This window comes from Pteropus vampyrus, unplaced genomic scaffold (genome assembly GCF_000151845.1).
Source record: "Pteropus vampyrus isolate Shadow unplaced genomic scaffold, Pvam_2.0 Scaffold98, whole genome shotgun sequence".
Classification (NCBI taxonomy): Eukaryota; Metazoa; Chordata; class Mammalia; order Chiroptera; family Pteropodidae; genus Pteropus; species Pteropus vampyrus.
The window spans coordinates 2,589,805-2,604,105 of NW_011888879.1; the positions used below are offsets into that span (position 1 = coordinate 2,589,805).

The following is a 14,301-nucleotide window of genomic DNA, read 5'->3' on the forward strand; positions in this document are numbered from 1 at the left end:
TTTATTGCTCTGTGGTTTTTTAATTGTGGTAAAATATACATAACATGCAATTAACCATTTTAGTCATATTTAAGTGTGTAATTCAGTGACACTGAGTATATTCACAATATTGTACAAACACCTCCACTCTCCTTTTATAGAACTTTCTCATCTCAAACAAACTTTTTACCAGTCAAACAACAAGTTCCTATTCCCCTTCCCTAACGCCCAGTAACCTCTCTTACACCTGCCATCTCTATGAGGCTGCCTATTCTGGGTACCTCATATAAGTGGAGTCATAGAATATTTGCCCTTTCGTGTCTGGTTTATTTGACTTGGCATAATGTTTTCAAGATTCAGACATGTAGCGTGTATCAGAATTATTAATTATTAATGTGTAGCTAAAAGTCTAAATCAAGGTAGAACCATTCAGTTTACCACGGTCTTAGCTTATTTGCATAAAAGGTAAAGAGAATATGATAAGTGACATGTATTTGTCTTCTCTGTTCTACATATACTATATGAAGGGACATATACTTCAATGTCATAATACTATCATCACTTAAGAGAAAGGACCCTCTCTTTCTATTTCACCTCCAAAAGATAAGACCATTGATACAGTTGGTAAAACCCCAACCAGGAAGAAAAAAACTTACACAAAAATCCTTGGACATCCTCTGGGCAGCCGTGATCTGGCCAGTCAGTATATTGCAAATGCCACACCGTCCTTTCCTGCCCAGATAAAAGGTGCTTGACCTTCAAGCCTGTGGTTGCATAGCAACCAGAATCTGTTCGGAACTTTGTGGTGACCTTGAACTTGCCATAGGTAGCTGAGCTGTGCTTTGAACCCAGTTTGGGCCAGTATCGGTGGCTCTTAGTTCGTCCGCCCTCCTGAATCACACACACAAAGGCAAAATTAGAAATAAGTTGGGGGAAGGAAGCTCTTATCCTCTTAATCTTAAAAAATCTGAGGACAGAGGAAAATGCGAATAGCTTCTAAGTCACTAACTCAATAGCACTGTGCAGTGTCTATCACAGAGCAGATAATATGCATCTCGGCTAAGATCAATAACAGGTACAACGGAAGTTACAGCAATAGAAGATATAAAGATTCACGACTGAGCTGCAGTTTAATGTTAAGAGATAAGAACCAGTGCAAAGTCCAGAGACAGGAACAGGTTGATGTGTTTGAGAAACAGAGGTCTGCAGTGCGGCTGGGCTGCAGTTGTCTGGCGAGCATGGGAAGAGCGGTGGGAACAGGCGGCCTCCCGGCCCACGGCAGGGAGTCTAGATTTCCCTCCGTGGACTGGGAAGCCATCCAAAGGGGATGGAGTGTCCTCGGGCAGGGGAGTGGCAGATTCTAGTACACATTCTAGGTCACGCTCTGCATTTCTGATGTCTAGCCCACACTGACTACTGACACTGGCTCTGTCATCTAGTGTCAATCTCACATTTTTGGGGCCTGATGCGTCTGTTTTAGTTCACTCAACCAGTGAAGCAGAGAACAAGGTATATCACCTTTCTCTCTCCGTTAATTTTCTAATCTTTTTGGAGGATATGCATTCCAAACCTTTACACAACAAACTTTTTTAAAGTTTGCACGGTTTTAAAACCTCTGGAGTGGGTGTGGAGGAGGTGGTGGCAAAGAGGGGGACCCAGGGCAGTGAGTAGGGGGAGACAGGCTGAACTGAGGGAGTGAGTGGCCAGCGCTGTGGGGACTTCCTCCTTAGAGAAACCCTGATGGCTAGTAGCCCACTTACAAAGCAACACATCTGGAAGTGATACAAATAACTTTGCCTGGATTTATTTGGTTGAATCGAGTCTTCTTAAGTGTGAGGCATGTTTGTCTCTTTTATTCACCAATCCTGTGAAAGAAGGTTTACCCGAGGCCTTGAATTTCTATTACTGCTGAGTATCTAAATCAATTACACACTTCGAGAGGCTGTAAGCCTCTGGCTGCCTCACAGATCACTAGACTTTGTGTTCATGAGACTGGCCTCCTCTTTCACTCAAGTTTCAGCTTAAATCCCACGTCCTCAGAGGACTTTGGGCTGCCCAACTGATCTAAAGTTGTAGACCCCCAGTCACTCTGTCCCATTGCCTGGTCCCATTTTCTCCAGGGCACTGACCACTATCTGAGCTTGCTTTATGTGTTCACCTTTTACCATCCCTCCCACTAGGATGTAATAAGCTCTTTGGGGACAGGAATCGTACCTGTCTTGTTTACCACGGTGGCCCCAGGCTTAGCACACCTGCTACGCTGCATTAAGTTGAATGAATCCCTTACCGTGATGCAATTCCATAAGGTGATAAGACTTTGCTAGAGATTTTAGGAGAATTTACTCTTTGTGGGAAGGTCAGATTGAAGGGCAGCCCAGAGACGTGCACCCGCCTTTAAAGAGCTCAAAGTCCCTTTCACTGCTGTCTTCTAATGGGCTATTCTGGAAACCAACGACCTGCTCAGAACAGTCAATGAAGGAAATATGACCTCTTTTTTTTCCCCAGTTCTTTCTGTTCCTCGCCTTTTTTAAAATTGTTAGCAAAGGAGTATGCAATACCAGATATTGGTAAAAAACAGATGAAGCTAGTCCCTTAAATGACTTCGAAACATCAGTTAACATTTAATGAAAAGATTAAAAGGAAGTGGCAAAAATAAAAAAATTGAGAATGTGACACGAAAAGAAACAAAATGTCTTTCCCCCAAGACAGCAAACTAGACCGACTAGTGGTGTATGCCCATCTTTATGACACCACCCAGAGTTCTCTAGTTACCACAGAAAAACTGTGTTTGACTTGGCAAGGGAAGAAAAAGATTTTTTTTTCTCTCCCCATAGGATAAAGATCTCTACAGGAACAACAGCTTCTGGTCCCCTTTCAGGTGATAAGCCTGATGGCATGTAAGGGGGCCATGGCCGGGGTAGGGAGTCTGTGCCGATTGACCCGGAGCAGCCCGAAGTCCTCAAATTCCAGAGGACAGATTACGGCTTTGTTTGGCCCACAAAAGTGGCCTGACTGAACGGAAAGTTGGTTCTTGTTTGTTTATTTGATTTTTAGTTCATGGTGGTGCAGGGAAAAGAGTTAAAAGCTGATGGAAATGGGAGGCAACGATGCATTATCTTTGGAAAGCGAAACAGGTCTGGGTGGGAGTCAGAAGGGAAAACACGTGCCCGCCAGAGAGAAAAGGGTTTGCAGAGAAATCTGCCGCGGGAATCGGGGACAGCAGCAAAGCCACGGACTCGAAGCGTCTTCTGGCCACACCTTCCCCCGGGAACAGACGGCTGTGCGGCCGTTCCCCTTACCTCTTCGGCGGTGACCATGGCAATCACGTTTGCTCCCTGCTCCCACACCATCTGCCAGAAGTCGTGGCATGTGTGTGGCAGGGGCCCCTGGGTGGCTATGTAGTGCCATTCTGCCCCACCGACCACCACCTGGAAACCAAGGAAAGCACTGGTGAACGAACCCCAAATCCAGGGCGGAATTTCCTGCCGACCATGGGTCCATTTTTATCCATCTGAAAACCTTTTAGGCCAAATGGGGTAGTGCCACTATCAAAAACCCTGAGGCCGCAGAGGGCTAGCGACACAGTCTCACGTGAAAATGCTATTAAAATATACCTAATCTTTTTTTTTTCTTGTCTGCAACCTGTAGCAATTACGTACAAAACAGGGATATTAAAAACATATATATATACGTAGATATCCACACATAGACACACTGTTACCTGAATATGTATGTGCATAACCTAACAGAATTTGTTACAGAAATACTAGTTATGCTTACTATGTGCAGTGCACTCCGATAATTTCCATTCTTTTCTCTATTCTAAAAAAAAAAAAAAAACTGGTCCTGACTACTAAATCGATTTTACACCTCACTGCTACGGTTGTGACCCCTAGTTTGAGAAACAGGGCTCGATGGCATCCACTTAAACAGTAAAATAGTCTACCATGGAATAATCTCTTTGGGAGCGATGCCTTCTACCATTGATCTGACGTAAAATGTGTTCCAAACTCCGAATGTACCCACCACGCTGTTGTGCCACATACGGCACAGGCGTCACAAAAGCACTTAAGTCAACAAGATATGATACTGTGTCATTAATGTCCCCTTGTGCAGTATCACAGCATCCAAATGAACTTTTTGCATGGTTTGAGGTAATACAACGATTATCGCACGTGGCTCAGGGTGACCTTGGGAGGAGAATTATGTCGCTCCAAATGTCAGCAGCAGAGAATCACAAAGAAGAAGTTGTGCCTGAATGGCTGAAGCCCTGCGATCCGGGTAGAATGGTGGCCTTCGAGAAGATTCTTTCTGTGCCCCTTCCATTCCTGTGCCTTACTATCACAAAGTCAGGCCCCCTTACACACCCACCAGCGCAGATCTCTATAGCTAGTTCTAGGAGCAATGAAGTGATCACTGTTTGAAACTTTTCCCTCTCATTTACTTTATGAAACTATATACTAACTTGGTTCAAATAAAAACGTCGGTTATTTTCCCATTACACAAGGCATGTTTAGGTCAGAGCTGGCAAGCAAAATTCACTTTCCGAGTACCAGTGAAAGATAACGTTCATATATTTGCTGGCTGGCTAGGAGTTTGGTTTATCTGTGGAGTTGTGATTTGAAACATTAGCCTCTCTGGCACCCAACATATAGGAACCGTAAATACTTTCAGAGTATGCTGCTGCCCGGGGCCTTTTAGCAAAGTCCAAATATTGACAGGAGGATATTAAAAACTGCATTAAAAACACAACAACCCATGCTCCCGAGGTAGATTTCACAGATGTGATTCCACCTCTGGAGCAAATAAATCTCTGTTCTGTGCTAACGGCTGCTTGGAATCCAGGGAGAAAACATTGGCAAGATACGCAGCTCCATTCCAAACACGCGGACAAGTTCTTGCAAGCTCTGTGGGTCTATTAAACGCACCCATGTCTAACCCGGATCCATAAGATGAAATGTGGGCCTTGGAGAACACTGAGGAAGAGAATACTTCTGCTAACTACACTCTATGGGCACGGGCCGATGCCGAGTGACAGCTTTTTCTAGAGAGCAGATGGAAAATGGTAGAGGGGATTTGGCCAAAAGAAAAAGATAGTATAATATAGCGATGTAAGATTTTCACAGATACTCTATCAAGAAGCAGCTGTGTGAGTTGCATCTTTGCTTGAGTACATTATTTTGGCCACGTTTCGTTATCTAAACTAAGTCCATGAAACTCGCCATTGTCAGTTTACTTAAGACTTTCCTGGGTTCGTTTTTTTATTGTCTTCATTCTCAATCTCGAGAATAAGAGGAAAATACACAACACGAACCCTAATAGTGCTCTTTCATGTTATTTGACAGTACTTGCTGATACTTAAAGATTCATCTCTGCTCTGTGTACAAAAACACTACACCCACACAGTATACTTTTCATATTTTGTTATCGAAACTGTCATACCTGATACATGTACCAAACATCTGCTACATTTTGGAGGCTCAAAGGGCCCTACCAAGAAGAATTCAGCTACAGTTGAAAAGTCCAATGAAGAAAGGAAATAACTCTGGACAAAGCCAGAAATCGGTGTCTAAGGTTATTGATCATAATAGATGGTCACCGTGAAACCCTGTACTATTTAAAAACATCCTGTGACATGTAGTCGGCAGTAATGTAATGGCTATGTGTGGAGCCAGATGGGTGACAGAGTAATCATAAACTATATAAATGTATAACCAATGTACTCTATACTTGAAACTAAAAAAAAAAAAAAAAAAGAAACCAAAGCAAAAAAAAAAAATCCGTAACAATTCTTTAAAACCAATAAATTAATAAATTTTTCTACTTCAGAGGGCAGAGCAAATGGTCACATTTTAAATAAATATGTTCTGTTATTAGGGACACTGAGGTATGTAAGATATTTAGGAAATATTTAACTATACGTATGCATGTAGCCATAACTAATTCTAGCTGGGGTGGAGCAAAGCTGACTAATTTTAAAGTCCATGAAATACTGAGATATAAGATTTGAAGTCTCTAAAAATATTAATGAAAATTTAATGACACTCATGCATTGAATAATGTGGCAAATCTTGCATGATTCACTATCAACCAGATCTTCGTGGTTTATGTTTAAATTAGTCCACTCTGCTAAATACCATGCAAGTTCGAGACTTCAGCTGTCACATGCATCACCTGCGCATTACAAGGGAGAATGCACATGTTTCTGTTGCCCTTAAATATTACAAAAACTTCAATGACAGCAAGACGATGCCTGAGACTTCCAAAGTCTCCATCCTCTGCTAATTACAAACTGAAAAACGATGACCCTCGGCTTTTCCTGTAAGTTTCTGGGAGAGCTGTAAACCATAGAAAGAAGAAAAAAATTAAACCCTCTGTAAGGAGCAAGCTTCAGAAATAGCTGGCCTGAGTTTTTCCCCGAGGCTCTTGGGCTTCTTCCTCTCTGCGGTTATAGCCATACCCTTCCAGTTGATGAAGAAAAGCCCAGAAGTTCAAAAACATTCCCTCGGGGTCTGGGGACAAGCCAAGATGCACAGTGGCAGCCTGGCCTACATTTTTTTCTCCCAGCATTTTTACCTTTAACCCAGCCACCTTCCACAAAGCTTCCCGGCTCGCTCCCCAGCTTACCCGGATGTGGGAGGCATTAATGTAACCTGTGTTATTCTCTTTGGTCGGTATCAGCTCTACTCGATTGTCCTCGTAGGGGACCACTTCGCGGATCCGGCTGCGCTCAGCATTTTCTGGCAGAGCCGCTGTACTGAAAATGCCATTTGCCTTTTTCTTTGGAATTTGCTCATACTCCGTGAACACCATTCCCTCTTCCAGCTTCTTCTTCAGGGTTCTGAACTGCAGCAGAAACGAATCTTCAGCTCAATGAATTATCTCATCCCAAAACTCCAAGATAACAACCAGATTTCTTTAAATATCTATGGTGACAGTGTTAATAAGTAGTTTCAAGATGTACCACTAATGCCTAAATCTCTCCATTAACCATATCGCTAGTTTCTCTTGTCTAATAACCAGTTTCTTTCTCACTCACACCTGGAATAGATTAAGTCTGCAAGACAAGGCAAGAGTTGAAATTCAAAATCCAGTGTTTTTGTCAACACCTCTGTTTCAAGTCTTGGCGATAAGCAGAAGTTACTGTTAATTACCCAAACATCCTTTTCTGCACTTATGCAGCCCATCCTTTTTACTGAACTAAATTTTCAGATGATACTGGTACACAATCCTGTAGTTCTGAGGATTAACAACACCCTCCACCCCCGTTTTATTTTTCCCATGGCCGAACTACTAAGGACAATAACATGGTATTAATTAGATCAGATAATCCCTCTCAAGTCCCTTCTGCCTTCAGAAGCATCGTAGTACTTCATAGGTGCTGGCAGGAATCTAAAACCCTGACATTACCATCACTCCAAACCTGTTGCCTAACCCTCTGGTAGCAATTTCAGGAACTAAAGAAATACCTTTCCTCACCTCTAAAACACTGACGTGCAACTTAAATAGCGTATTAAGAGAATTCTAAAAATGCCTGGGTAAAATACTCGCTTCCTAATAAATGGGAACCATTCGCAAAAAATCACAGAAATTGAAAGCTATGGCAGTTGTTTAACTTTCTCATTTTGCCAAAAAAGGAAAGAGGCCCCTAAAACTGAGTGACTTGAGCAAGGCCACATGGCTTGGGAGAGGCTGGTCTCTTTAGGTGGGCATCGCTGCCCTGACCTGACAGAGAAACATCAGATGCTGGAAAGGACCAATTTAATACAACACAGACCAGGTCTTGCTAATCTCAAACTGAAGAATTAATTCATCAAACAAACCTCAGTGCTGGCATGTTTGGGCAAGGAGGGAGCTTTGGAATCCTAAGAGCACAGAGAATGAATCACATGTCTGACAAGCCCGGCACTTACCCTCTCGTCCATGGGAACTCGTGTGCCATCAACTCGACTCTCTTCCCGCCCCGAGACCCGAGCAACCGAGAGTCCATTCAACGCGGCCAACATCAGCGGCCTCTTCTGCGCCTCCAGGCCTGCCATCTTCTGCTTCTCTAGATTCTTGTAGCAAGAAAAGGCATGTTCTCATTGTTTGTAATACCAGGAGAATGCTGGAATGCGTTTTAATCTCCCGAAATCTCTAACTCCCCAGCCAAGGAATGCAGACGATCACTATTAGTAGGGCAAATTCAAACACGGCCCTTCCCATTAATTCCCACTGTGCCTGAGGAAGCCAGGGCTCCCGAGCTTTTATTGAAAAGTGGATGAATAAATGAACAAACAAACAAATACGAGCAAAGACTCCATTCGAACACAACCCTCCACGGCGGGCGGGGCCGGGGAGTGGATCTCACACACACACAAAGCCGTGTACAAGCAAGACACTGTGGGACGATACGGGCTAAAGGAAGACAGGACTTGGGAAAGAGAAAGTGTTTCGCGAATAATCTAATCCAGTCACAACGGAGGCTCTTTTCTACAGATTAAATAGCTGAAAAAAACAACAACAAAAATTGATGCATTGTCAAGAGATCAGGATACATAAATTGTAGAGAAAAACCTGCTCCAGTTTCTATTCTAGAATGGAAGATAACAATCCTATACCGAATCTCTGGTCCCTGAAATATCACCCCCAGAATGAGGGCTGATGCAGTTCAGCCGACTCACAAACACCGAAGCCCGGGACCATCTGAGATGACCCACCAGGCATCCCCTTCACACTTCATCTAGAGGAAGAGGGAGTGAACACAATGGCTTCCGCTCACTATGGTGGGATGTCAGTAGTGTGACGAAGCTATGGGGGAACATGGATTTGGGGGCGGAGTGGGCCACTCGGGGAAAGGTCTGGATGTGAGCACCTGACCCTCGATTGTGGCTTTTTGATTGCCTCTCTGTCCTCGCCTGTGCCCACACTCTGACCCGTCAGGGCCCTCCCTGGCTGTAAGGTCTGCTGCCGTGCTTCATGCCCTCTCAACTGACGGAGGCATGAAAAAATCTCCTTTTACTCACTTCAGGCAACCCAATTAGAGCATGTCCCCAAAGTCATTTTGTCTTAGAAGTTAGAAGAGCAGAAGGACTTCATAAAGCATACAAACAGATGAGTTTTACAGCGTTTAGGATTTTGATCCAAACAGGAGTGAAACCAATTTGCGGATTCCTTTGGCTGTCACAGACAGAAGCATCACCTCATCGCTCGTTTCTTTTCAAGCCTTTAGGTATTTTTCCCCGCTTTGTCTATCATTTATAAATTGACTCCCCCAGAGACGTGTCTTGATAGCCATGGTGTTTGCAGATGACACAGAGTGAGAGTGTTCTTCCAGTCGTGGGTGCAGGGAATGGCATCGCACCCCCACACGCGCCCCCTCATCCCCTCAATGCCATCTGCAGTCTGAATGGAGCCCTGGCCTTTGTGAGTGATGATGCCCTTCAATGCTTTCTCCAATGACAGGGCCAACCCACCAGACAGACAAAAGGAGCGTCTCAGAGGAGGATCAACTGTGACAAAGTGAGAAAAGGTCCTATGAACTTTGGGCCAAAGGTGTAATACTCTCAAGAATAATTTGGAGAAAACAGTCCCGAGTCCCTCCGCTTCCTTCCCACTGCACCAGGAGGTGACTCTAACTGGGTCCAAGACAGAAACGTCACAAACTTGTCTTTCTCAGGAAAGGATTACTACTCCCTAGTGAGAATGGACACCCCAGTGATAAACTATTTCTCTTAGCTCTTTCTCACTTATTATTCTAACAGCACATTACCAGGGATTAAAAAAAAAAAAAAAACTCAAAGATCTGATTTGGCCTTTTCTCTTCCCTGCGGACCATGAGAGGAGCCAGGGGGAGGAGCTACCAAGACAGCTGGACCCCATCATCAATCGAATAGTCAAGCGGCTCCAGAATTACCCGGAGTTGGCTGCAGGGCAAATTCTCACCATACTTGTCCCCCTCCAGTGCCCACTTTCTCATTGTTCTCTTATCTTCCAGAGGCCCTCTTCTTATCCCTTCCTAGCAAGGCAAGCAGTGGGGAGGGCAGAGAAGCATCTGAGATGGGGTGAGGGTACTGGGGTGAGTTTCTTCATTAAAAAAAAAAAAAAAAAAAAAGATGCAGAACCATCCTAAGCTTCAGTGCCACCAGTACTGTGGCCATCCTGTCCGGCACACTGGTTCACTGAAGAACCTCTTAAACCGGCTATAAGGTCAGGACATCAGCCCAGGGTAGCGGACCTTGAACTCCAGAGTGCATAGGACTTTGGGGAAAAAAATCAACGGGGAGGATGAAGTAGGGATGGGGTCATGATGTTCTGGACTATACGTTAAGGGGTAAAATCAGGTATCCACTCTCGTCCATGCGGATGGGATGGGAGAGCACGTGGGAAAAAAGAGCAGAAATCGCCTTGCTCCTTGGCGATAACGCAGGGAGCTCTAGTATGGAACCAATGCCATGAATTTGGCTGCTGCTTTTGTTTAGTACAGAAGTGGATGAATATGACCAAAATGAGGCTATGAAACCACGTATGCATCAATCGATATCAAGTCAGCAATATGCTGGGTTGTGTCACAGGGGCCTGGGGCCAAGAAGTGCTAAAAATCCCTTTCTCCCAATGAATTCCTTTCTCCACGCTGGGAAAGCTCTCCCCCGAGGTACCTGCCCCCACATTTCATTCCATGTCAGTTTTATTTTTTAGAGGCCCAAGCCCCTCATTCGCAATTTCCCTCTAGGTTTGCAGGAAGTGGAAAGAGTTATGCCTGCACGGAATTCTTAGCATTACTCGACTGATGGCCAAAACCGGGAAGCTGAGAACGTTCTTACAGTTTGTCTAAAGTAATAACGTTGTTACGGATTAGATGCCTGAACCCAGGAACACGGTTTCCTCAAAATGCTGGCCTTTTTTTCAGGTTGATTCCCACTGGAGAGTCAGGGTGACTTATAAATGAAGGAAGTGTAATGAACTCCGTTGAAGTGAGTTTTAAGTTACAACTGTTCTGGAAAACCTAACATCGGCCTGGCTCTCTCAGGAGAGAGACGTGGTGCCTGCACAGAGGTCAATCTGGGTTGCATTAGTTATAATAAAACGATTTTTTTGGTTCTTATAGGAATGAAAAGTTCCAGGACAAGCAGCAATGTGTTCTGAAATAATTTTTTTAAAGTAGTAACTACAATTTAGCAATTTTCTCATCCTTGAGCGAGAACTTATTTTGCTGTTCAGGGCAGACCTATTACTGCTCACTCCTGCTCTGACCACAGGTCTTCCAGGCAGTACATGTTCTGAAGAAGAGTTAGTTATGTGGAACATCAGGCACCCTCCAATGTTATAAGTGTGCACATGGATGTATGTAGGTGCACATGTACATTCGCACACGTGTATCTGAATTTTTGAAAGACTAAGCTTAACGGGGAGTTGACACTCAATGATAAACTTCCAAGTTTACTGTCATTTTCTTGGCTTTGCGTTAAACATCTACTGAAAGGACATCTGAAAATAAACCTGGCCACATCGTGGTCCAGCTAACGTTGACGAGTCATCCTGACATACAGAAATCTGTGCTCTAAAGTGAGGTTGCTCTTTTAATACCTAATTGGTTTTTTTTTTTTTTTAAAAAAAAGGCTTTCTAGTCAGAAAAAGAAAAATACCAAGAGGTGTAGGAAGGCGAGCTCTAGCATGTTTGAGCCCGAAAAGAGAGTGAAGGCTGGCCTAGGATCTCAACGACCGATAACATCCCAACTCCATCACTGCGCTTTGTACCAAAGACCTATTAGAATCCACGAATGAGAATGGAAGATTTATTTGAAGCAGCAAAAACCAAATTTCTGGAAATAAAACACTACCTGCTTAAACGCCAAGGGATGCTTTAAATCCCTCACACGCTGAGTAAGACTCGCACTTCTTCAGTGTCTAAAGTATGTATGCTTTCACACACTGAACGAATCATGGACAAGGGATGGAGGAGGCCGCAGGGGGAGATCGGTGTGCATAAGTGTCCCCCCAAATGCCCCGGGAGAGGGAGACGCTTACCCTGATCATCATCTCTCTTTCTATGATGCTGTCCTCCAGCGAAAACATTTCAGACACAGGTCTCTCCTTCACGGGCTCTTTCTTGACCCGCTCCTTCACACTTGTCAGGTCGGGTTCTGAGATGGATGGACCAAGAGAGGCCCCGTTGACGGCCAGCTGGTCAGGGCGGGAGATACTGATGGCCTTGGCGGGCCCGTGTCTCAGCAACCTGGCTCTCGCGATGGCAGGGGGATGGCTAACCTGGTCCTGTCTCAGTGCCCCATTGCTAACGCTCTTCCTCGGGCCGGGGTACTCAGGGGGGGGCTTGTTCGGAATGCGGGCTAAGGCCGCCTGCAGCTGGGCGCTGTACTCCATCTTCTCGCGGAGCCCAGGGATCTGGGGCGCCGACTCCGCAGCCTCCTCCTCCTCCTCGCTCTCACTGCTGTGGATCAGCATCGTGGCATCAGAGAGAGTCTTCTTGTGGTGATACTGGGGCAGCTGCGGAACCTCGTGGGCCCCCGGCGCCTCCTTGGGCGGCCCCTGCTCCCGGAGCGTGTTGCGGCGAGCCATGGGGATGTTGAGCGACTTGAGCGTCATGGCTTCCATGCCCCGCACCATGCTGCTCATCACCTCCAGGCTGTGGCGCTTGTTGACCGTGCCGTGGTGCTTGGTGGCCGTGAGGGGCTCGCTCACTTCCTGCAGGGACTGATGCACCACTGGAGAGCTGTCTTCCTGGAAGGTCTTCACTGACAGCTGCACTTTGCGGGTCACCAGGTCGGGACTGCTGCCGCTGACATACTTGTGGCGGTGACTGGCGAGGTCTGGGGTGCTGGTGGCAGGGCGGGGCCGGGGGTAGGGGGGCGGTGGCCTGAAGAGATAGTTTTTGAGCATGTGGGCCGTGTTGTAGTGATGGGTGCCTTGGAGCTGCATGTTGGCTAGCTCTGGGGTGCTGACCGTGTGTGAGATGGCGCTCGCCCCCGGCTTGCTGGGCACCGAATTATTCTTTGGGTTTATCTGGTCGGACGGACCAATAAGTTTGTTACTGTAGCCCCCCTGTGGCCCATAAGGGACAGTGTAGGGGTGCCTCTCCCTCATCTCGGGCTGGCTGTACACCAGATCCTCTGGCTGGTTGTAGGCGTGGGTGTTGATGATGTTGAGATTTCGCAGAGACTGGCTCTGGCTGTCCATGCGCATGACCCCCCTCTTCATCTGGCGCATGACCGTCTCGTAATCGGGGGTCGGCCGGTAAGATGGCACGATGATGGCGCTGTGCCGATGGCTTGGGATGTAGTCGGCCCGCATGATGTCACTCCCAGGGATACTGAGGTTGGAGGACACGGGAGACGCCTGAATGAAACTCTGGGAGCAGTTCAGGGAGTTGACGCTGTGGACGCTGCACACGCTGCCATTGGTGATGGTGCCGTTCAAGTAATTTAAGTCCAGGCTGTTGTGGGAGTTGCAGTAGAAGGCGTCCTCATTCCCATGGAAAATGCTGTCTACGGGAAGACAAACACAGGCACGTGAACCTCCAGGCTGCCCTGCTTCAAGGAGGGCGCTCGTGGGGATGATTTTTAATCTAAAGAAGTCCTAAAAAGTACAAGCCCGTGGTCTCTGCCCACACAGTCCATATCTACAAAATGGCAACAATAGTAGTACTTATCTCATAGGTTTATTTTGAGGATTAAGCGAAACAATACACTGCAGGTGCTTAAGGAGAGGAGTTGCTCTATAAATGTTAGTTGTTATGATAATAATTATTGAAATGACTTTTTTACCCATTTTGTATGGGAGTTAAAAAACAGGAATAAAACAGTTTCTCTACTCTGGGGCAATAACAAGTGCATAGAGAAAGGGGCTGGTGCGAGAGATGAGAAGCAATAGCTAAAATAAAGGGATGAGGTTATCTGTGTATTTCTTTCAACTATTCTGGAGACCTGGATTCTCTGTCACCATGAAAACCTGACTGACTGTTACACGGTTTTTGACACTGGCAGAGAAGGTGAAGGGTCCTCCACTGGGCTTAGCTGTCACTCTCTCTTCCCTCAGCCCATTTACGAGAGGGAGGAGAGAAGAATGTGCTCCCTGACTTTCCCCAAATCCCTTCACAGCCAATTCAAAGCAAACTTTTTTTTTCAGGGGTAAACAACAGTCTATGCCTTTGACACTTCAGAGCCGCTGCCTGTTGCCATTTGGATAATGACAAGACTAAAAATGAAGGCATCGCTGTCATCTAAACAACAACAACAAAAAGTCTTCTTTACTCAAACCCGTACTCAACATTTTGTCTTAAGGGAAAACGGTAAGGCCAGAGTTACCTTGCGAAGTATGTGTTTCCGA

At 45.6% G+C, this 14,301-nt stretch overlaps 1 protein-coding gene across 1 annotated transcript in view; it reads right to left on the reverse strand.

The window, feature by feature from the left end:
- PTPN14 (protein tyrosine phosphatase, non-receptor type 14) overlaps window positions 1–14,301 on the reverse strand; it is a 160,438-nt gene that overhangs the window by 17,859 nt on the left and 128,278 nt on the right. The window contains exons 14-19 of the mRNA XM_011364531.2: window positions 14,280–14,301; window positions 11,986–13,460; window positions 7,893–8,036; window positions 6,607–6,825; window positions 3,279–3,407; window positions 636–870 (exon numbers count right to left, since the gene is read on the reverse strand). The exon at window positions 14,280–14,301 is cut by the window's right edge and continues 12 nt beyond it. Coding sequence (XP_011362833.1) covers window positions 636–870; window positions 3,279–3,407; window positions 6,607–6,825; window positions 7,893–8,036; window positions 11,986–13,460; window positions 14,280–14,301 — 2,224 coding nt within the window. The remainder of the gene's footprint in view (window positions 1–635; window positions 871–3,278; window positions 3,408–6,606; window positions 6,826–7,892; window positions 8,037–11,985; window positions 13,461–14,279) is intronic.